The following is a 22818-nucleotide window of genomic DNA, read 5'->3' on the forward strand; positions in this document are numbered from 1 at the left end:
TATTTGAGAAAATTAGAACATCGGCCTTGCAGCATTTTTGCAAATCGATTATTCAACCATCTCAACATGGTTTTGTTCAAAATCGATCAACGTCCACTAATTTACTTGAATTTACTTCGCTTGTCAATGATAGTTTTTCTAAAAAAATGCAAACGGATGTTATTTATACTGACTTCAGTACAGCATTTCACTCAGTACATCATCACATACTAATTCTTAAGCTTGAACGCTTAGGATTTTCGCCTAGACTTGTATCTTGGATTTCATCCTATTTAATTGGTAGAACCCAAAGAGTCCTGCTCAGAACAGCTATGTCTAAAGTTATCTTTGTTTCGTCTGGTGTACCTCAGGGTAGCCATTTGGGTCCATTACTCTTTTCCCTTTTTATAAATGACCTTCCTAGTTGTATCTCGTATTCTACTATATTTATGTATGCTGACGATGTAAAACTTTGCCTTCCATACTCCAGTGCAAATGGACATCATCACCTTCAAGATGACCTAAATGCATTTCAACTTTGGTGTGTGGCAAACCAGCTAGACTTAAATTGCTCAAAGTGTATGACAATGACCTTCAGTCGTACCGTTCCTCTAATTGTTGATTATAAAATTACCAATATTTCCTTAGTCCATCCAGTCAAAGATCTTGGTGTTTCTTTCGATTGTAAACTAAATTTTAATCTTCATATTTCTACCATCATTAATGAAGCCAAAAGTGTGCTTGGCTTTATTAAACGTTGGTCCAAGGAATTTAAAGATCCTTTTATCACCAAGCGCTTATTTACGTCGCTTGTGCGTCCCATCTTAGAGTATTGCTCTGTTGTTTGGTCTCCGCAGAATAAACTGCATCAGGATCGCATTGAATCGGTCCAAAAACAGTTTCTTCTCTTTGCCTTAAGGGATCTACGATGGGACAGTAATTTACGATTACCGTCTTATCATAGTAGGCTCCAGCTTATTGATCTTCCATCGCTAACCAACCGCAGAACAATTTTAGGAATTGTTTTTCTGCATAAATTGATTAGTGGTGATATTGATTCGTCCTCTTTGTTGGGTCGTCTAAACTTTTCGGTTCCGTCCCGAGCAACTAGACACTACTAAGCATTGGTATGTATACATTTTCGTTGTCAATGTTGTGTAGTGATTTCTCCATTTTATCCTATATTCTATTCTGTGCTCTTCCCTTGCTCTTTTCTTTTTATTATTTCTTATTTTTTGTATTAACTTTTCTTGCAATTTCTTTTATTACCTTCCTTTTTAAGAATTATTTATTATTTATCGTGTTAGATATAGTTAATAAATCTACATTTGATATTTTTTTTTTTAAGTTTTCTTACTAACTTTCTTTTTATAGCATCATTAGTTTCACTGACCATATTTGGCTGTGAGACGTGGGCATAGCTGGCCGGACTGGCAAATAAAATACCCCCATCGGGTCGGTGTTACTATTGATATTATATCCTGTACTTTGTTTAGGCCTTTTTTTTTTTTTTTTTTTTTGTTTTTTAAATTTAATTTGACTCTCGTTTTTGTCAATAGCTTTAAGAAATAAATACCCTTCCCACAAATGACGAGCAAACGAAATCCAATGTTATGCAATACTTAAATAAACTTGTTGGGAGTATTATTTGCTTAATTAGATATTTTGTGTAAAACAATCATACTTAATATAAAAGTTTATAAAATTAGATATACACTCTAAAGGGAAAGAGCATAGAAAGAGACTGAGTACGACAAAATAGGCGCGCTTCATATTAAAACGCATGCTTTTCGTTTGAGGGCTCGCACTGATTTTGGTATGAGATTTTTTCACTGATCGAGCGAATACGAAGTGTTGACACGAAGATATGAATATGCATTCAAAGACTCGAGTGCCTCGGCGCCTATATGCTTCGGTTAAATATTGTATTCCTCTTTAGGTCTTATTTATTATCATTCATAATAATGAACGCAGTGGGTTATGAGACATAGAGTCCATGCACGCTACAACTCACTCAACTCTATTTTGCTATTTTGCTTTAGTATATACTTTGTGGGGTCTGCCATGCCTTCTGCCTGTTACATACATTTTCACAAAAGCATTATACCCTGATTTCCCATTTTCAATGAGTTCAGGGTATAACAAGAAAGAAAGCTCTAGTCGAGACTGCTCGACTACGAGATCCCCTGAACCCTACAAGCAACTGATATTTCAATAATAGTTAGCACACACTCACGCACACGCACACACACACACGCATACAAACAAATACACGCACACACATACACATACAAACAAACACACGCGCACACACACACTCACATACATACATACACATACATATACAGCCAATTACGCTTGGGTTGCGCTGCAGTGTTGGCGATATTATGGGAACTTATTTGTTGATTAATTTAATTTCTAGACATACGATCGTAATGAAACTTTCAGAACGTAATCATAATGTTAAAATGTATGTGTATACCGAAGCACAAGTCTCTAGTATTTGATATACGACTTTTACAAAGACGAGGGTGAGGGAGTGGATTTAGGGGTGGGGGGTAAATTTTAACAAAAACCGAAATTGTATGACATGCGTCTTAATATACATTTTCAATTTGGAGACTCTAGCTTAAAAGATGTAGGAGATATAATTTTTTAAGTGATCTTTGATAAGGTTTTTTATCGATAAAAAAGTATCGGAATGAGTTATCGTTTTTTAGTGATAAACTCGATATGCGCGTGATATATACGGACATTTTAAAAAAAAGTTGAAGTCTCTAGCTCTTATATCTTATGAAATCGACGCGTTCATACATACGGACGGACGGACGGACGGACGGACGGACAGACAGACGGACAGGGCCAAATCGACTCAGCTTGTCGCCCTGATCAAGAATATATATATACTTTGTGGGGTCTGCCACGCCTCCTTCTGCCTTTTACATACTTTTAACAAAACCATTATACCCTGATTTCCCATTTTCAATGGGTTCAGGGTATAAAAAATAAAATAATGCTCAGCGCTCGTCTTTTATGTTCCCATACTTATCATTTTTAAATAAAGATTAATACAGCTACTTACATACATACATATAAATATAAGCGCGCCTCTTCAATCGAGCCCAAAATCGTTCACATCATTCTAAGTTGAGGCAGGCACACGCCAATGTTCATTTCCTATGCACACATGCACATTTACACACGCACTTATGAAATCACATAGGCATACAAATGCTTCTACAAGTGATCTCCCATAATTGTAAGCATCGCAGCCCATGCGTACACACAATCAAATGTATATATGTACATACATACGTATGTATGTATGTGAGCACTTCACAAGATCGACCAACTGCAAATGCTGGGCTTTAAAATTGCTACAGGCAGCAAGAGCTTCGCACACAGGCATACAAATACTCGTAATACATGTAGCTAGGGAGAGTGTGTGCGTGCACATTCGTCGCGAAAGCATTTTCACTATGAGCACCAACGCTTTCATACCCTTTCCACAAATAATATCGAAAGCACATATACATATTTGTACAAACTTGGCAAACGGTTTGATAAGTTCGGTATACTCTTCACACAGAAGGGAAGGCATGGGTTCTTGCTGCGAAGAAATTTCAATTTTCGTGAGCTGCTGCTTGTGCTCACATGCATACACACATATATACATTTGAGAGAGCAAAGAGCGTCGAGATAGAGAGAGAGCAAGGGAAACATTGAGCATAGAGGGATCTTTTGTTCAACCATCGACCATCACGGTCGAGCGCATGAAGCGAAATGATTGTGCTCTCATATATTTTTGTAGTCCGACCCCTAAAAGTGATGAGCCGAGCAAATACGAAGTTGACTGGGAGATTACTCTCGAAAATAAGTGTGCAAAACACTTTACACTGCGTGTCCGGTCTATGTGTTCTCCGGTTAGTGTTATTATCAATAAAAAACGATTAGAACAAGTAAGAAAGCTCTAGTCGAGACAGCTCGACTACGAGATCCCCTGAACCCTACAAGCAACTGATATTTCAATAATAATTAGCAAACACACACACACACACACACGCATACAAACAAACACACGCACACACACGCATACAAACAAACACACGCATAAACACACACGGACGGACGGACGGACGGACGGACAGACAGACGGACAGGGCCAAATCGACTCAGCTTGTCGCCCTGATCAAGAATATATATACTTTGTGGGGTCTGCCACGCCTCCTTCTGCCTGTTACATACTTTTAACAAAACCATTATACCCTGATTTCCCATTTTCAATGGGTTCAGGGTATAAAAATCGAAAATCAGTTATATAATTATATCTCCTACATCTTTAAAGCTAGAGTCTCCAAATTAATATATATTAAGACGCATTTTAAACATATATATATTTATTCCCTATATTCACTCCGTCACTCTCATCTTTGTAAAAGTCGTATATCAAATACTAGAGACTTGTGCTTCGGTATACACATACATTTTAACACTATGATTACGTTCTGAAACATTGCAGCGCAACCCAAGCGCAAACGCCTGTATATGCGTGTGTCTGTTTGTATGCGTGTGTGTGTCCGAATTATTATTGAAATATCAGTTGCTTGGAGGGTTCAGGGGATCTCGTGGTCGAGCAGTCTCGACTAGAGCTTTCTTGTTATTTTTTATTTTTATACCCTGAACCCATTGAAAATGGGAAATCATTGTTAAAAGTATGTAACAGGCAGAAGGAGGCATGGCAGACCCCACAAAGTATATATATTCTTGATCAGGGCGACAAGCTGAGTCGATTTGGCCCTGTCCGTCCGTCCGTATGTATGTACGCGTCGATTTCAGAAGATATAAGAGCTAGAGACTTCAACTTTTTTTTAAAATGTCCGTATATATCACGCGCATATCGAGTTTAGCATTAAAAAACGATAACTCATTCCGATACTTTTTTATCGATAAAAAACCTTATCGAAGATCACTTAAAAAATTATATCTTCTACATCTTTCAAGCTAGAGTCTCCAAATTGAAAATGTATATTAAGACGCATGTCATACAATTTCGGTTTTTGTTAAAATTTACCCCCACCCCTAAATCCACCCCCTCACCCTCGTCTTGATAAAAGTCGTATATCAAATACTAGAGACTTGTGCTTCAGTATACACATACATTTTAACATTATGATTACGTTCTGAAAGTTTCATTACGATCGTACGTCTAGAAATTAAATTATTCAACAAATAAGTTCCCATAATATCGCCAACACTGCAGCGCAACTCAAGCTCAATTGGCTGTATATGCATGTGTATGTATGTATGTATGTGAGTGTGTGTGTGCGCGTGTGTTTGTTTGTATGTGTATGTGTGTGCGTGTGTTTGTTTGTATGCGTGTGTGTGTGTGTGTGTGTGTGCGTGTGTGTGCTAACTATTATTGAAATATCAGTTGCTTGTAGAGTTCAGGGGATCTCGTAGTCGAGCAGTCTCGACTAGAGCTTTCCTTCTTGTTATACCCTGAACCCATTGAAAATGGGAAATCAGGGTATAATGGTTTTGTTGGCCCTGTCCGTCTGTCTGTCCGTCCGTCCGTCCGTCTGTCCGTATGTATGAACGCGTCGATCTCAGAAGATATAAGAGCTAGAGACTTCAACTTTTTTTAAAAATGTCTGTATATATCGCGCGCATATCGAGTTTATCACTAAAAAACGATAACTCATTCCGAATTTTTTTTATCGATAGAAACCCTTATCTTAAGGCAGTTAAAAAATTATATCTCCTACATCATTATAGCTAGAGTGTCCAAATTTTAAATATATATTAACACGTATTTTATACAATTTCGGTTTTTGTTAAAATTTACCCCCCGCCCCTATATCCACCCCCTCACCATCATCTTTGTAGAAGTCGTATATCAAATACTAGAAACTTGAGTTTCGGTATACACATACATTTATACATCATGATTACGTTCTAAAAGTTTCATTACGATCGTACGTCTAGAAATTAAATTATTCAACAAATAAGTTCTCATAATATTGCCAACACTGCAGCGCAACCCAAGCGCAATCGCCTGTATATGTGAGTGTGTGTGTATGCGTGTGTTTGTTTGTATGCGTGTGTGTGTTTGCTAATTATTATTGAAATATCAGTTGCTTGTAGGGTTCAGGGGATCTCGTAGTCGAGCAGTCTCGACTAGAGCTTTCTTACTTGTATTTAAAGATATTGATAAAACTAGAGTCAATTAAAATTAAATAGCCTATAAAAAGTACAACACATTATGACAATAGTATCACCGACCCGATGGAGGTATTTTATTTGCCAGTCCGGCTAGCTATGCCCCACTTCACAGCCAAATGTGGTCAGTGATACTATTGAAGCTATGAAAAGACAGTGTTAAAATGGGAAAATTAAAATAAACAAGTAAGAAAACTCTAGTCGAGAGCGCTCGACTAGATACTACCCTGAACCAAACTAATAAATAAATATTTAAAAATATAAATTAAATAGAAAACTCATTTAATTAAATAAATAAAAATTTTGAAACAATTAAAAAAAATAATTCCGACACGCCCCGGGCTTGAGCCCGAGACCTTGTGATCAAGCGCCGCGCTTTCTACCTTGACGCCACCCTTCTGTTTTGATTTTCAATGTCAAAACTGAAATAGATTCACTGCTACAGCGCCATCTACCAAATCTAAGTCAAACTAACTGCTGATGTGACTTTAAGAATGTGCAAGAACAACCAAACTAATAAAAATGTTAAAATTTCAATTTCGATTTTTGAAAAAATATAAGAGAAATTTAATCACAAATATATAAAAGTTTTGAAGCAATTAAAAGAAAACTACAATACGCCCAGCAGGATTTGAACCGGAGACCTCGCGATCGAGCGCCGCGCCCTCTACCATTACGCCATTCCTCTGTTCTTATTTGCAATGTCAAAACTGAAATAGATTCACAGATGCAACGCCATCTAGCAGAACTAAACGAAACTAACTGCTGATGTGATTCTAAGAATGTGCTAGAAGATGTTTGAATGTATGTGTGCACACGTATTGGAAAACTGCTGTTGCTGCAGCACGTGCGTTTGTTAATTGGCCAAACATTTTGTTATTTTTTAACGTCGATTGACTAAACCGAATTTAATGAAACTTTCAGCATATGATCTACAAATTCTATTGAATATTTGGCATTTAAAAAAAACATGTCAAATCATTCACAATTAGCTATACTAGAATCTGACCTTCACTGGGGATTCTGGTGAATTTGGAACCGGTATCCAAAATATAACAAAAACCGAAATTGTATAAAATGCATTGGAATATACTTTTAAAATTTGGAGACTATAGCTCTAAAAATGTAGGAGTTATAAATTTATAACCTATTGCGCTTGGGTTGCGCTGCAGTGTTGGCAATATTATGAGAACTTATTTGTTGAATAATTTAATTTCTAGACGTACGATCGTAATGAAACTTACAGAACGTAATCATGATGTTTAAATGTATGTGCATACCGAAACACAAGTCTCTAGTATTTGATATACGACTTTTACAAAGATGAGGGTGAGGGGGTGGATTTAGGGGTGGGGGGCAAATTTTAACAAAAACCGAAATTGTATAAAGTACGTTTTAATATATATTTAAAGCTATAATAGCTATAATGATGTAGGAGATATAATTTTTTAACTGACTTTCGATAAGGTTTTTTTATTGATAAAAAAAATATCGGAATGAGTTATCGTTTTTTAGTGATAAACTCGATATGCGCGTGATATATACGGACATTTAAAAAAAAAGTTGAAGTCTCTAGCTCTTATATCTTCTGAAATCGACGCGTTCATACATACGGACGGACGGACGGACGGACGGACAGACAGACGGACAGGGCTAAATCGACTCAGCTCGTCGCCCTGATCAAGAATATATATACTTTGTGGGGTCTGCCACGCCTCCTTCTGCCTGTTACATACATTTTAACAAAACCATTATACCCTGATTTCCCATTTTCAATGGGTTCAGGGTATAAAAATTACAAGAGCTTATATATAGTTAATCTAATTAAAATTATATAAAATCTTTACGTAAAAGTATTAGTAAGGAAGAAGGAAATTAGTACAAATATTGCAGAAAATAGTGAAGAGAGCATAAGAAATAAAAACACACACACGCACACGCACACACACACACGCATACAAACAAATACACGCACACACATACACATACAAACAAACACACGCGCACACACACACTCACATACATACATACATACACATACATATACAGCCAATTGCGCTTGGGTTGCGCTGCAGTGTTGGCGATATTATGAGAACTTATTTGTTGAATAATTTAATTTCTAGACGTCCGATCGTAATGAAACTTTCAGAACGTAATCATAATGTTAAAATGTATGTGTATACCGAAGCACAAGTCTCTAGTATTTGATATACGACTTTTACAAAGACGAGGGTGAGGGAGTGGATTTAGGGGTGGGGGGTAAATTTTAACAAAAACCGAAATTGTATGACATGCGTCTTAATATACATTTTCAATTTGGAGACTCTAGCTTAAAAGATGTAGGAGATATAATTTTTTAAGTGATCTTTGATAAGGTTTTTTATCGATAAAAAAGTATCGGAATGAGTTATCGTTTTTTAGTGATAAACTCGATATGCGCGTGATATATACGGACATTTTAAAAAAAAGTTGAAGTCTCTAGCTCTTATATCTTCTGAAATCGACGCGTTCATACATACGGACGGACGGACGGACGGAAGGACGGACAGACAGACGGACAGGCCCAAATCGACTCAGCTTGTCGCCCTGATCAAGAATATATATACTTTGTGGGGTCTGCCACGCCTCCTTCTGCCTGTTACATACTTTTAACAAAACCATTATACCCTGATTTCCCATTTTCAATGGGTTCAGGGTATAAATAGAAGGAATATCGAATAGGAACTAAGAAATCACTGAACAACGTTGGAAAGGAAACTGTATACCAGTGCTTATGTCTGAGCATTGCGAGTGCTTTCCCTAATATAATTTAATAGAAGAGATTTTATTTTAGGAAGAGAGAGCTCTAAGGAAAATACGTGATAATATTTATTGAAATTAACACATGGAACATAAAACGTACTATGCAAAGAATAATCCGTACTGCACACAGGTAAATGAAGCGGATGATAATGTCTAGTTGTTCGGGACGGAACCTAAAAATTAAGACGCATCAACAAAGAGAACGAATCAATATCAACAGTGCGTAAAATTATTCTGTGATGGAACCATGGAAGATCAATGAGTTGAAGCCTACTATGATAAGACGGTAATCGTACATTACTGTCCCACCTAAGATCCCTTAAGGCAAAGAGAAGAAACTGTTTTTGAACCTATTCGATACGATCCTGATATAGTTTATGCTGCGGAGACCAAACAACTGAGCAATACCACTAACCAGACAACACATAGACTAGACAACTAGTGGAAAGCTTTTTGCACGCTTTTTCTGGGACTTTAGCGCCCCAGACGGCCTTAAATTCGCTCGGCGAATTTCTTTTAGGCTCTAGCTACGAAAATATACGAAAGCACAATCATTTCGCCTCACGCGCTCGACCGTGATGGTCGATGGTTGAGCAAAAGATTCCTCTATGCTCAATGTTTCCCTTGCTCTCTCTCTCTCCCGATGCTCTCTTTTCTCTCAAATGTGTATATGTGTGTATGCATGTGAGCACAAGCAACAGCTCACGAAAATTGAAATTTCTTCGCAGCAAGAACCCATGTCTTCCCTTCTATGTGAAGAGTATACCGAACTTATCAAACCGTTTGCCAAGCTTGTACAAATATGTATGTATGCCTGTGTGCGAAGCTCTTGCTGCCTGTAGCAATTTTAGGCCCTAGCATTTGAATTTGGTCGATCTTGAGGAGTGCTCGCATACATACATATGAATGTACATATGTATATGCATTTGAGTATATGCACGCATGGGCTGTGAAGCTAACAATTATGGGAGATCACTTGTAGAAGGATTTGTATGCCTGTGGGCCTTTACATTTGCGTGTGTGTATGTGCATGTGTATACATGAGACATGAACTTTGGCGTGTGCCTACCTCAACTTAGAATTGACCGATTTAGGGTTCGAATTGAAGAGGCACGCTTGTATTTAAGCACCTTTTATTTTGTATATGGATATGATCGTGTGCTTGCCTATCGAAGTCATCAATTCATAAAAATAATTGCTTAAAATAGGAATTTGTTTAATATTATTTCATTAATTTAATAAATATATAAAAAATATAAAACATAACATTTAATATATGTAAATATAAAAACAAATCAATGAAAACAAATTTAATTAAAAGGTCGTTTAACAGTCCCGTTTGCAGATTTAATTTAATCGAGCGCATAAAGCGGAATGATTGTGCGCCCATGTATTTTCGAAGCTTGAACCTAAAAGTGAAGAGCCAGGCAAATTCGAAATCGATAGGATTTAAGAGGCAGATTTTTCGGTGTTGAAAAACTTTGTACTACATGTCTAGTCTATGTGTTGTTTGGTCAGTGATTTAATATATGTATATGTCGGAGGTAAATTGATAGAGTACAGTATTTTGAGATTACGCGCCAAAACTCATAAGGTTCTGTTGTGTGGTCAGTGTTGTTCTAAAGTGGTGTGACGTCAGTAAATGCTGATATCGAGTGTGGCTCAGGGTTGTGTTGGGTAAGTGTGACGATGATTGTTATCGATATTGAGTAAGGGAAGAATATGATCTCTAGTAGATGATGAATGTGCTAGAGCGCGTCACTTTTGATTTGAGTAGAAAACCTGACAGCACGCTGCGACTCGCTGCACAATTTTATTGGTGTAATGGAGAACAAAATACAAGATGAATCTACTTTAACAGAGGATTTTAATGACTCTCCGATATCAGAAGTTGGATCAAACTCTCGACCAACAGTGGCTGAAGATCAATTTCGTGTTTTATTAGAGCAACAAAATCAGAATTTTCTGGAACTTGCAAAAAGTTTGCAAGCGTCGTCTAAAAAACCGTTACAAAATGGCGGCATTGTCTTGCCGAAATTCAATTCTGATGTTGCTGGCGCCGATGTAAAACAGTGGTGTGCTACTTTAGACATCCTATTCCTATTTGTCCGGGAGTGAATTAATTTTGGCGCTAACAAAATGCTTGGATGGAAGCGCGTCTCAGTGGCTATCGCAGATTTGTTATGCAGGCATTACTTGGCCTCAGTTCAGACAACTGTTTGAGCAAACGTATCAAAGTGTTGAGACGCCAGCGGCATCTATTCTAAATCTACTGAATAGTCGTCCAAATGCTGGTGAGTGTCTTGCTGTGTATGCCAGTCGAAAAATTACATCTCTATTGACTAAATGGCGAGACACGGATATTGAGGGTATAGCTACGTCTGTTGTGCTTTGTCATTTGGCACGGAGGAGGAATCTTCGAACAAACGCCCAAGTTAAATGTCACTCATGCGGGAAACTCGGACATAAGAAGGCAGAGTGCAGAGTAAAGAAACAATCGCCATCTGGAGAAGACCTTCGAGCTGAGCGAGCGTCGTCGCAGCGTACTAAAACAGTCACGTGCTATCGCTGTCATGAGCTGGGACACATTTCTGAGGAATTCGTCTGGAAGAGATGCAGGGTCTCGAGTACATAAGAAAGTGGAACTGTGTGTCGTCGATGAGCCAAAAACAGTGATGCAACATCGAGGTAAAATGTATCAGACTATTTTTAATTCGGGCTCAGAGTGCTCTTTAGTTAAGCGGTATTGGTACCACTACTATTATTTGTACGATTCAGATAACAAGTAACGTAATGATTAATGGAAATTGTATTGAAATAGTGTTCCATGTAATTGAGGATGCTTGTATGAAAAATAGTATTGTACTAGGTCGCGAGATATTAGCTCAAGGGTATATCGCTATAGTATCATGTGCAGAAGTATAGAAAACAGTTTATTCAAGGAGCACCTTGTACTCGTGTAAACACAGGAGAGATGACTGTTCGCTTAATCGAACCAACTAAGACTGTACAAAGACGACCTTATCGATTTAGTCCTAACGAACGAGAATTACTTCGAGCTAAAGTTCAAGAGCTGTTAGAGTATAATGTAATCAGACCTAGCAGTTCGTCCTTTTAGTAAAAAAAAAAGAATGGTTCAGTCAGGCTCTGTGTTGATTATAGAGAATTGAATGAAAATACAGTGGCTGATAAGTTTCCACTTCCTCTAATATCCGATCAAATAGCTAGACTGAGGGGAGCCAAGTATTTCACTTGCCTAGATATGGCCGGTGGATACTATCAGGTGCAGTTACATAAAGATTCCATTGAATACACAGCATTTGTCACCCCTGATGGGCAATTCGAGTTTACGGCCATGCCGTTTGGGTTAAAGAACGCACCATCGGTATTCCAGAGAGCGGTAATAAAAGCGATCGGCGACCTGGCCTATACTTATGTAATTGTTTACATGGACGATATATTGATTGTTGCCCCAACGAGCAAGGATGATTTTGTGAGATTAGAGACGGTTTTGAATGTACTGTTTAATGCTGGCTTTTCATTTAATGGTGAAAAATGTTCATTTTCAAAAGACTCGGTTCAGTATCTTGGATATGAAGTACGAGCAGGTGAAATTCGTCCTAATTTACGTAAAATTGAAGCACTGAGTGAACTGACACCTACCAAGTACCATAAGTTTGAGACAATTTATTGGCTTAACTTCGTACTTTCCGTAATTCGTGCCAGGTTTCTCTCTGATAATGAAGCCCCTTTATGCACTGACTTGTGATAAAACTAGCTTTAGCTGGAAAAAAGAGCATGAATCAATTCGCAAACAAATTGTTACGATTCTTACTAACGAACCAGTGCTAATGATATTTGACCCAAAATACCCAGTGGAGCTGCATACTGATGCAAGTTCAATCGGGTATGGAACGATACTCTTACATAGAATAGAAAATAAACCATATGTCATATAGTATTTTAGTAAGACAACTACTACATGTGAATCTAAATATTCGTCCTATGAGTTGGAAGCTTTAGCAGTAGTTAAGACAGTAAAGCACTTTAGACACTATTTTATTGGAGTTAAATTCGTTCTATTTACGGATTGCACTTCTCTAAAGGCGTCTAGAACGAAAATTGAATTAACACCAAGGGTATATCGATGGTGGGCATTTTTACAATCCTTCAACTTCGATATACATTATAGGGAAGGGAAATGTATGGCCCATGTAGATTTTCTCTCTAGGAATCCCCTGACCAATAAGAAAGTAGTGTCACTGAATAAATTCCTAGAAAAGCGCGTAGAAATTATGATAGTGTCGGAAAGTTGGATACAAGCTGAACAGCATCGCGACCCTGATATTTTAGGTATAATTCGCAAATTGATTGATGGGGAGCTTTCGAATGATTTATCATTCACGTTCGAAATTAGGGCTAAAGTTTTGTATAAGAAGATTCAACGCAATGGTAAGACTCGTAGTTTACCAGTGACCCCGCGATCGTTTCGGTGGTCGATAATAAATCAAGTTCATGAATCAATATTCCATCTCGGTTGGGAAAAGACCTTGGATAAGGTATACGAGCACTATTGGTTTAAGGCGATGACAGAGTATGTCCGAAAATTCGTAGCGAACTGTATCACTTGTAGAGTGACAAAATCAACTTCAGGGAAGATTCAAGCGGAACTACACCCAATTCCTAAAGTGAGCATTGCATGTAGATATTACTGGGAAGCTACGTGGCAAGAATGATCGCAAAGAGTATAAAATAGTACAAATTGATGGTTTTACGAAATATGTGTATCTGTATCACACATTTAAGCTGGACGCTAATAGCTGTATCAACGCATTAAAATCTTCAATTGCTATATTCGGAGTACCCACTCGAATAATAGCTGATCAAGGTAGATGTTTTACAGGTGCGAAATTTGCTGAATTTTGTGCTTCTCAGAAAATCCATCTGCATTTGATAGCCACGGGAACCAGTCGGGCCAACGGGAAGGTCGAAAGAGTGATGAGCACTCTGAAAAATATGCTAACTGTCGCTGAGACTAGTGATCGAGTATGGCAAGATGTTTTGGGAGAGGTGCAATTGTCACTAAAGAGTACAATTAACAGAACAAGCAAGTCAAGTCCATTAGAACTCTTAATTGGTAAGAGTGCCTGAACGAATACACTTGACTATGATGGTGTTTAGTTTCGTATTGATCTTTATTATTCTGAGCCTGGGTTTATACACCCAGACTCATGTATAATTTCAACCCTTAAATCTAATGTATCTATTGCTGAGTGTGTAAGGCTCAGCATTGGGCTATTACATATTCTTATCTTATCGCTGAGTGTGTAAGACTCCGCGTTGGTGTATTAGCTATTCTTATCCTATCTCTGAGTTTGTAAGGCAAGGGGGTTGCAAGGGTTGGTCTTCATTTGTATATTTATGCAGTCCGTACATGTGGCCCTTATCGCTATCACAGCGCACTACCTGCTAGTCGCTGAGTGCGTCGGAGGCATGTATACGATCATCGTATATTCATATGTTCATGCCTGAACAGTGCCAGACCCTTGGGCCTTGTTCCTATTGATGATATTGAGCCTCAAGTTAATGTGGCAGAGATACGAACACCAGCGATAAAGAATATAGAGAAATCAGCTCAGTATGACAAAGTTAAATTTGATAAGGGTAAAGCTAAAGTTGTGAAGTTCGGTATAGGAGATTACGTTTTAATTAAAAACAACGAACGTATACAAACAAAGTTAGATCCAAAGTTTCGTGGACCTTTTGTAATCATAGAAGTTTTAGAGGGTGACAGATATAAACTGAGATCTTTAACAAATAAACGACTGTACAAATACTCTCATGACAGCTTACGAAGAATGACAGAGGCGCAAGTACCAAGGAAACTGGATATCGACGGAGATGAAACGAGTTCATCTGAAGAAACGGGTGAAACAGAACGTATGGAAACGGGTGAAACAGACCGTATGGAAATGGTTGCAACAGACTGAAGAGACGGGGGATAGATGCCGTCTGGTTAAGTAAATAAAGTGGAAGGACTGTAGTGAAACAGTTGAAACGGACTGTAGTGACACAGTGAGAGTGACTGTGTGGAGACGGGGATAGATGCCGTCGGATGTTGTGAATTGTTGTCGATGGCTACGTGGTGGTACTTTGCCTAGGATTCTTGAGACGTAAACGTGACATAAAAGGACTGATTAACAAGAATAGAAATGTAGTAAGAAACTTACTGAAGAGACAATGTTATTGAAATTGGAATGTAAAAGAAATTTACTGAAGAGACAATGTTAATGAAATGAGAATGTTATGTTAAGAAACGGTTATGTGAATTGAAAGCCTGAATTGAGACAAAATAATTTTGAAGAATTTTTAATGAATATTGGTTGCTTTAATAAAGTTTGAAACTAGTAAAATTAGTTTTAAGAAAATTGTTGCCTACACGTGGACGTGTAGATTGTCAGGTTAGCCGTGTCGGTTGTAAATTGATAGTGTACAGTATTTTGAGATTAGGTATGTTCTAGTGTGATCAAATTGAGATAATAAAACACTAAAGTGGTGTGACGTCAGTAAATGCTGATATCGATATGTATCGATATGTAAGGGGTAAGGGTGACGATGATTGTTATCGATATTGAGTAAGGGAAGAATATGATCTTTAGTAGACGATGAATGTGCTAGAGCGCGTCACTTTTGATTTGAGTAGAAAACCTGACAGCTCAGGGTTGTGTTGGGTAAGTGTGACGATGATTGTTATCGATATTGAGTAAGGGAAGAATATGATCTCTAGTAGATGATGAATGTGCTAGAGCGCGTCACTTTTGATTTGAGTAGAAAACCTGACAGCACGCTGCGACTCGCTGCACAATTTTATTGGTGTAATGGAGAACAAAATACAAGATGAATCTACTTTAACAGAGGATTTTAATGACTCTCCGATATCAGAAGTTGGATCAAACTCTCGACCAACAGTGGCTGAAGATCAATTTCGTGTTTTATTAGAGCAACAAAATCAGAATTTTCTGGAACTTGCAAAAAGTTTGCAAGCGTCGTCTAAAAAACCGTTACAAAATGGCGGCATTGTCTTGCCGAAATTCAATTCTGATGTTGCTGGCGCCGATGTAAAACAGTGGTGTGCTACTTTAGACATCCTATTCCTATTTGTCCGGGAGTGAATTAATTTTGGCGCTAACAAAATGCTTGGATGGAAGCGCGTCTCAGTGGCTATCGCAGATTTGTTATGCAGGCATTACTTGGCCTCAGTTCAGACAACTGTTTGAGCAAACGTATCAAAGTGTTGAGACGCCAGCGGCATCTATTCTAAATCTACTGAATAGTCGTCCAAATGCTGGTGAGTGTCTTGCTGTGTATGCCAGTCGAAAAATTACATCTCTATTGACTAAATGGCGAGACACGGATATTGAGGGTATAGCTACGTCTGTTGTGCTTTGTCATTTGGCACGGAGGAGGAATCTTCGAACAAACGCCCAAGTTAAATGTCACTCATGCGGGAAACTCGGACATAAGAAGGCAGAGTGCAGAGTAAAGAAACAATCGCCATCTGGAGAAGACCTTCGAGCTGAGCGAGCGTCGTCGCAGCGTACTAAAACAGTCACGTGCTATCGCTGTCATGAGCTGGGACACATTTCTGAGGAATTCGTCTGGAAGAGATGCAGGGTCTCGAGTACATAAGAAAGTGGAACTGTGTGTCGTCGATGAGCCAAAAACAGTGATGCAACATCGAGGTAAAATGTATCAGACTATTTTTAATTCGGGCTCAGAGTGCTCTTTAGTTAAGCGGTATTGGTACCACTACTATTATTTGTACGATTCAGATAACAAGTAACGTAATGATTAATGGAAATTGTATTGAAATAGTGTTCCATGTAATTGAGGATGCTTGTATGAAAAATAGTATTGTACTAGGTCGCGAGATATTAGCTCAAGGGTATATCGCTATAGTATCATGTGCAGAAGTATAGAAAACAGTTTATTCAAGGAGCACCTTGTACTCGTGTAAACACAGGAGAGATGACTGTTCGCTTAATCGAACCAACTAAGACTGTACAAAGACGACCTTATCGATTTAGTCCTAACGAACGAGAATTACTTCGAGCTAAAGTTCAAGAGCTGTTAGAGTATAATGTAATCAGACCTAGCAGTTCGTCCTTTTAGTAAAAAAAAAAGAATGGTTCAGTCAGGCTCTGTGTTGATTATAGAGAATTGAATGAAAATACAGTGGCTGATAAGTTTCCACTTCCTCTAATATCCGATCAAATAGCTAGACTGAGGGGAGCCAAGTATTTCACTTGCCTAGATATGGCCGGTGGATACTATCAGGTGCAGTTACATAAAGATTCCATTGAATACACAGCATTTGTCACCCCTGATGGGCAATTCGAGTTTACGGCCATGCCGTTTGGGTTAAAGAACGCACCATCGGTATTCCAGAGAGCGGTAATAAAAGCGATCGGCGACCTGGCCTATACTTATGTAATTGTTTACATGGACGATATATTGATTGTTGCCCCAACGAGCAAGGATGATTTTGTGAGATTAGAGACGGTTTTGAATGTACTGTTTAATGCTGGCTTTTCATTTAATGGTGAAAAATGTTCATTTTCAAAAGACTCGGTTCAGTATCTTGGATATGAAGTACGAGCAGGTGAAATTCGTCCTAATTTACGTAAAATTGAAGCACTGAGTGAACTGACACCTACCAAGTACCATAAGTTTGAGACAATTTATTGGCTTAACTTCGTACTTTCCGTAATTCGTGCCAGGTTTCTCTCTGATAATGAAGCCCCTTTATGCACTGACTTGTGATAAAACTAGCTTTAGCTGGAAAAAAGAGCATGAATCAATTCGCAAACAAATTGTTACGATTCTTACTAACGAACCAGTGCTAATGATATTTGACCCAAAATACCCAGTGGAGCTGCATACTGATGCAAGTTCAATCGGGTATGGAACGATACTCTTACATAGAATAGAAAATAAACCATATGTCATATAGTATTTTAGTAAGACAACTACTACATGTGAATCTAAATATTCGTCCTATGAGTTGGAAGCTTTAGCAGTAGTTAAGACAGTAAAGCACTTTAGACACTATTTTATTGGAGTTAAATTCGTTCTATTTACGGATTGCACTTCTCTAAAGGCGTCTAGAACGAAAATTGAATTAACACCAAGGGTATATCGATGGTGGGCATTTTTACAATCCTTCAACTTCGATATACATTATAGGGAAGGGAAATGTATGGCCCATGTAGATTTTCTCTCTAGGAATCCCCTGACCAATAAGAAAGTAGTGTCACTGAATAAATTCCTAGAAAAGCGCGTAGAAATTATGATAGTGTCGGAAAGTTGGATACAAGCTGAACAGCATCGCGACCCTGATATTTTAGGTATAATTCGCAAATTGATTGATGGGGAGCTTTCGAATGATTTATCATTCACGTTCGAAATTAGGGCTAAAGTTTTGTATAAGAAGATTCAACGCAATGGTAAGACTCGTAGTTTACCAGTGACCCCGCGATCGTTTCGGTGGTCGATAATAAATCAAGTTCATGAATCAATATTCCATCTCGGTTGGGAAAAGACCTTGGATAAGGTATACGAGCACTATTGGTTTAAGGCGATGACAGAGTATGTCCGAAAATTCGTAGCGAACTGTATCACTTGTAGAGTGACAAAATCAACTTCAGGGAAGATTCAAGCGGAACTACACCCAATTCCTAAAGTGAGCATTGCATGTAGATATTACTGGGAAGCTACGTGGCAAGAATGATCGCAAAGAGTATAAAATAGTACAAATTGATGGTTTTACGAAATATGTGTATCTGTATCACACATTTAAGCTGGACGCTAATAGCTGTATCAACGCATTAAAATCTTCAATTGCTATATTCGGAGTACCCACTCGAATAATAGCTGATCAAGGTAGATGTTTTACAGGTGCGAAATTTGCTGAATTTTGTGCTTCTCAGAAAATCCATCTGCATTTGATAGCCACGGGAACCAGTCGGGCCAACGGGAAGGTCGAAAGAGTGATGAGCACTCTGAAAAATATGCTAACTGTCGCTGAGACTAGTGATCGAGTATGGCAAGATGTTTTGGGAGAGGTGCAATTGTCACTAAAGAGTACAATTAACAGAACAAGCAAGTCAAGTCCATTAGAACTCTTAATTGGTAAGAGTGCCTGAACGAATACACTTGACTATGATGGTGTTTAGTTTCGTATTGATCTTTATTATTCTGAGCCTGGGTTTATACACCCAGACTCATGTATAATTTCAACCCTTAAATCTAATGTATCTATTGCTGAGTGTGTAAGGCTCAGCATTGGGCTATTACATATTCTTATCTTATCGCTGAGTGTGTAAGACTCCGCGTTGGTGTATTAGCTATTCTTATCCTATCTCTGAGTTTGTAAGGCAAGGGGGTTGCAAGGGTTGGTCTTCATTTGTATATTTATGCAGTCCGTACATGTGGCCCTTATCGCTATCACAGCGCACTACCTGCTAGTCGCTGAGTGCGTCGGAGGCATGTATACGATCATCGTATATTCATATGTTCATGCCTGAACAGTGCCAGACCCTTGGGCCTTGTTCCTATTGATGATATTGAGCCTCAAGTTAATGTGGCAGAGATACGAACACCAGCGATAAAGAATATAGAGAAATCAGCTCAGTATGACAAAGTTAAATTTGATAAGGGTAAAGCTAAAGTTGTGAAGTTCGGTATAGGAGATTACGTTTTAATTAAAAACAACGAACGTATACAAACAAAGTTAGATCCAAAGTTTCGTGGACCTTTTGTAATCATAGAAGTTTTAGAGGGTGACAGATATAAACTGAGATCTTTAACAAATAAACGACTGTACAAATACTCTCATGACAGCTTACGAAGAATGACAGAGGCGCAAGTACCAAGGAAACTGGATATCGACGGAGATGAAACGAGTTCATCTGAAGAAACGGGTGAAACAGAACGTATGGAAACGGGTGAAACAGACCGTATGGAAATGGTTGCAACAGACTGAAGAGACGGGGGATAGATGCCGTCTGGTTAAGTAAATAAAGTGGAAGGACTGTAGTGAAACAGTTGAAACGGACTGTAGTGACACAGTGAGAGTGACTGTGTGGAGACGGGGATAGATGCCGTCGGATGTTGTGAATTGTTGTCGATGGCTACGTGGTGGTACTTTGCCTAGGATTCTTGAGACGTAAACGTGACATAAAAGGACTGATTAACAAGAATAGAAATGTAGTAAGAAACTTACTGAAGAGACAATGTTATTGAAATTGGAATGTAAAAGAAATTTACTGAAGAGACAATGTTAATGAAATGAGAATGTTATGTTAAGAAACGGTTATGTGAATTGAAAGCCTGAATTGAGACAAAATAATTTTGAAGAATTTTTAATGAATATTGGTTGCTTTAATAAAGTTTGAAACTAGTAAAATTAGTTTTAAGAAAATTGTTGCCTACACGTGGACGTGTAGATTGTCAGGTTAGCCGTGTCGGTTGTAAATTGATAGTGTACAGTATTTTGAGATTAGGTATGTTCTAGTGTGATCAAATTGAGATAATAAAACACTAAAGTGGTGTGACGTCAGTAAATGCTGATATCGATATGTATCGATATGTAAGGGGTAAGGGTGGCGATGATTGTTATCGATATTGAGTAAGGGAAGAATATGATCTTTAGTAGACGATGAATGTGCTAGAGCGCGTCACTTTTGATTTGAGTAGAAAACCTGACAGCTCAGGGTTGTGTTGGGTAAGTGTGACGATGATTGTTATCGATATTGAGTAAGGGAAGAATATGATCTCTAGTAGATGATGAATGTGCTAGAGCGCGTCACTTTTGATTTGAGTAGAAAACCTGACAGCACGCTGCGACTCGCTGCACAATTTTATTGGTGTAATGGAGAACAAAATACAAGATGAATCTACTTTAACAGAGGATTTTAATGACTCTCCGATATCAGAAGTTGGATCAAACTCTCGACCAACAGTGGCTGAAGATCAATTTCGTGTTTTATTAGAGCAACAAAATCAGAATTTTCTGGAACTTGCAAAAAGTTTGCAAGCGTCGTCTAAAAAACCGTTACAAAATGGCGGCATTGTCTTGCCGAAATTCAATTCTGATGTTGCTGGCGCCGATGTAAAACAGTGGTGTGCTACTTTAGACATCCTATTCCTATTTGTCCGGGAGTGAATTAATTTTGGCGCTAACAAAATGCTTGGATGGAAGCGCGTCTCAGTGGCTATCGCAGATTTGTTATGCAGGCATTACTTGGCCTCAGTTCAGACAACTGTTTGAGCAAACGTATCAAAGTGTTGAGACGCCAGCGGCATCTATTCTAAATCTACTGAATAGTCGTCCAAATGCTGGTGAGTGTCTTGCTGTGTATGCCAGTCGAAAAATTACATCTCTATTGACTAAATGGCGAGACACGGATATTGAGGGTATAGCTACGTCTGTTGTGCTTTGTCATTTGGCACGGAGGAGGAATCTTCGAACAAACGCCCAAGTTAAATGTCACTCATGCGGGAAACTCGGACATAAGAAGGCAGAGTGCAGAGTAAAGAAACAATCGCCATCTGGAGAAGACCTTCGAGCTGAGCGAGCGTCGTCGCAGCGTACTAAAACAGTCACGTGCTATCGCTGTCATGAGCTGGGACACATTTCTGAGGAATTCGTCTGGAAGAGATGCAGGGTCTCGAGTACATAAGAAAGTGGAACTGTGTGTCGTCGATGAGCCAAAAACAGTGATGCAACATCGAGGTAAAATGTATCAGACTATTTTTAATTCGGGCTCAGAGTGCTCTTTAGTTAAGCGGTATTGGTACCACTACTATTATTTGTACGATTCAGATAACAAGTAATGTAATGATTAATGGAAATTGTATTGAAATAGTGTTCCATGTAATTGAGGATGCTTGTATGAAAAATAGTATTGTACTAGGTCGCGAGATATTAGCTCAAGGGTATATCGCTATAGTATCATGTGCAGAAGTATAGAAAACAGTTTATTCAAGGAGCACCTTGTACTCGTGTAAACACAGGAGAGATGACTGTTCGCTTAATCGAATCAACTAAGACTTTACAAAGACGACCTTATCGATTTAGTCCTAACGAACGAGAATTACTTCGAGCTAAAGTTCAAGAGCTGTTAGAGTATAATGTAATCAGACCTAGCAGTTCGTCCTTTTAGTAAAAAAAAAAGAATGGTTCAGTCAGGCTCTGTGTTGATTATAGAGAATTGAATGAAAATACAGTGGCTGATAAGTTTCCACTTCCTCTAATATCCGATCAAATAGCTAGACTGAGGGGAGCCAAGTATTTCACTTGCCTAGATATGGCCGGTGGATACTATCAGGTGCAGTTACATAAAGATTCCATTGAATACACAGCATTTGTCACCCCTGATGGGCAATTCGAGTTTACGGCCATGCCGTTTGGGTTAAAGAACGCACCATCGGTATTCCAGAGAGCGGTAATAAAAGCGATCGGCGACCTGGCCTATACTTATGTAATTGTTTACATGGACGATATATTGATTGTTGCCCCAACGAGCAAGGATGATTTTGTGAGATTAGAGACGGTTTTGAATGTACTGTTTAATGCTGGCTTTTCATTTAATGGTGAAAAATGTTCATTTTCAAAAGACTCGGTTCAGTATCTTGGATATGAAGTACGAGCAGGTGAAATTCGTCCTAATTTACGTAAAATTGAAGCACTGAGTGAACTGACACCTACCAAGTACCATAAGTTTGAGACAATTTATTGGCTTAACTTCGTACTTT

At 38.4% G+C, this 22818-nt stretch overlaps 1 protein-coding gene across 1 annotated transcript in view; it reads left to right on the top strand.

The window, feature by feature from the left end:
- Stim (stromal interaction molecule) overlaps positions 1-1503 on the top strand; it is a 138962-nt gene extending 137459 nt beyond the window's left edge. Inside the window, exon 9 of the mRNA XM_089264648.1 lies at positions 1354-1503. Coding sequence (XP_089120774.1) covers positions 1354-1400 — 47 coding nt within the window. The 3' untranslated portion in view covers positions 1401-1503. The remainder of the gene's footprint in view (positions 1-1353) is intronic.
- The last annotated feature ends 21315 nt before the right edge of the window (positions 1504-22818 follow it).

This window comes from Drosophila navojoa, chromosome X (assembly GCF_054131105.1).
Source record: "Drosophila navojoa isolate 15081-1374.11 chromosome X, UAZ_NAV_1.0, whole genome shotgun sequence".
NCBI classification, from domain to species: domain Eukaryota; kingdom Metazoa; phylum Arthropoda; class Insecta; order Diptera; family Drosophilidae; genus Drosophila; species Drosophila navojoa.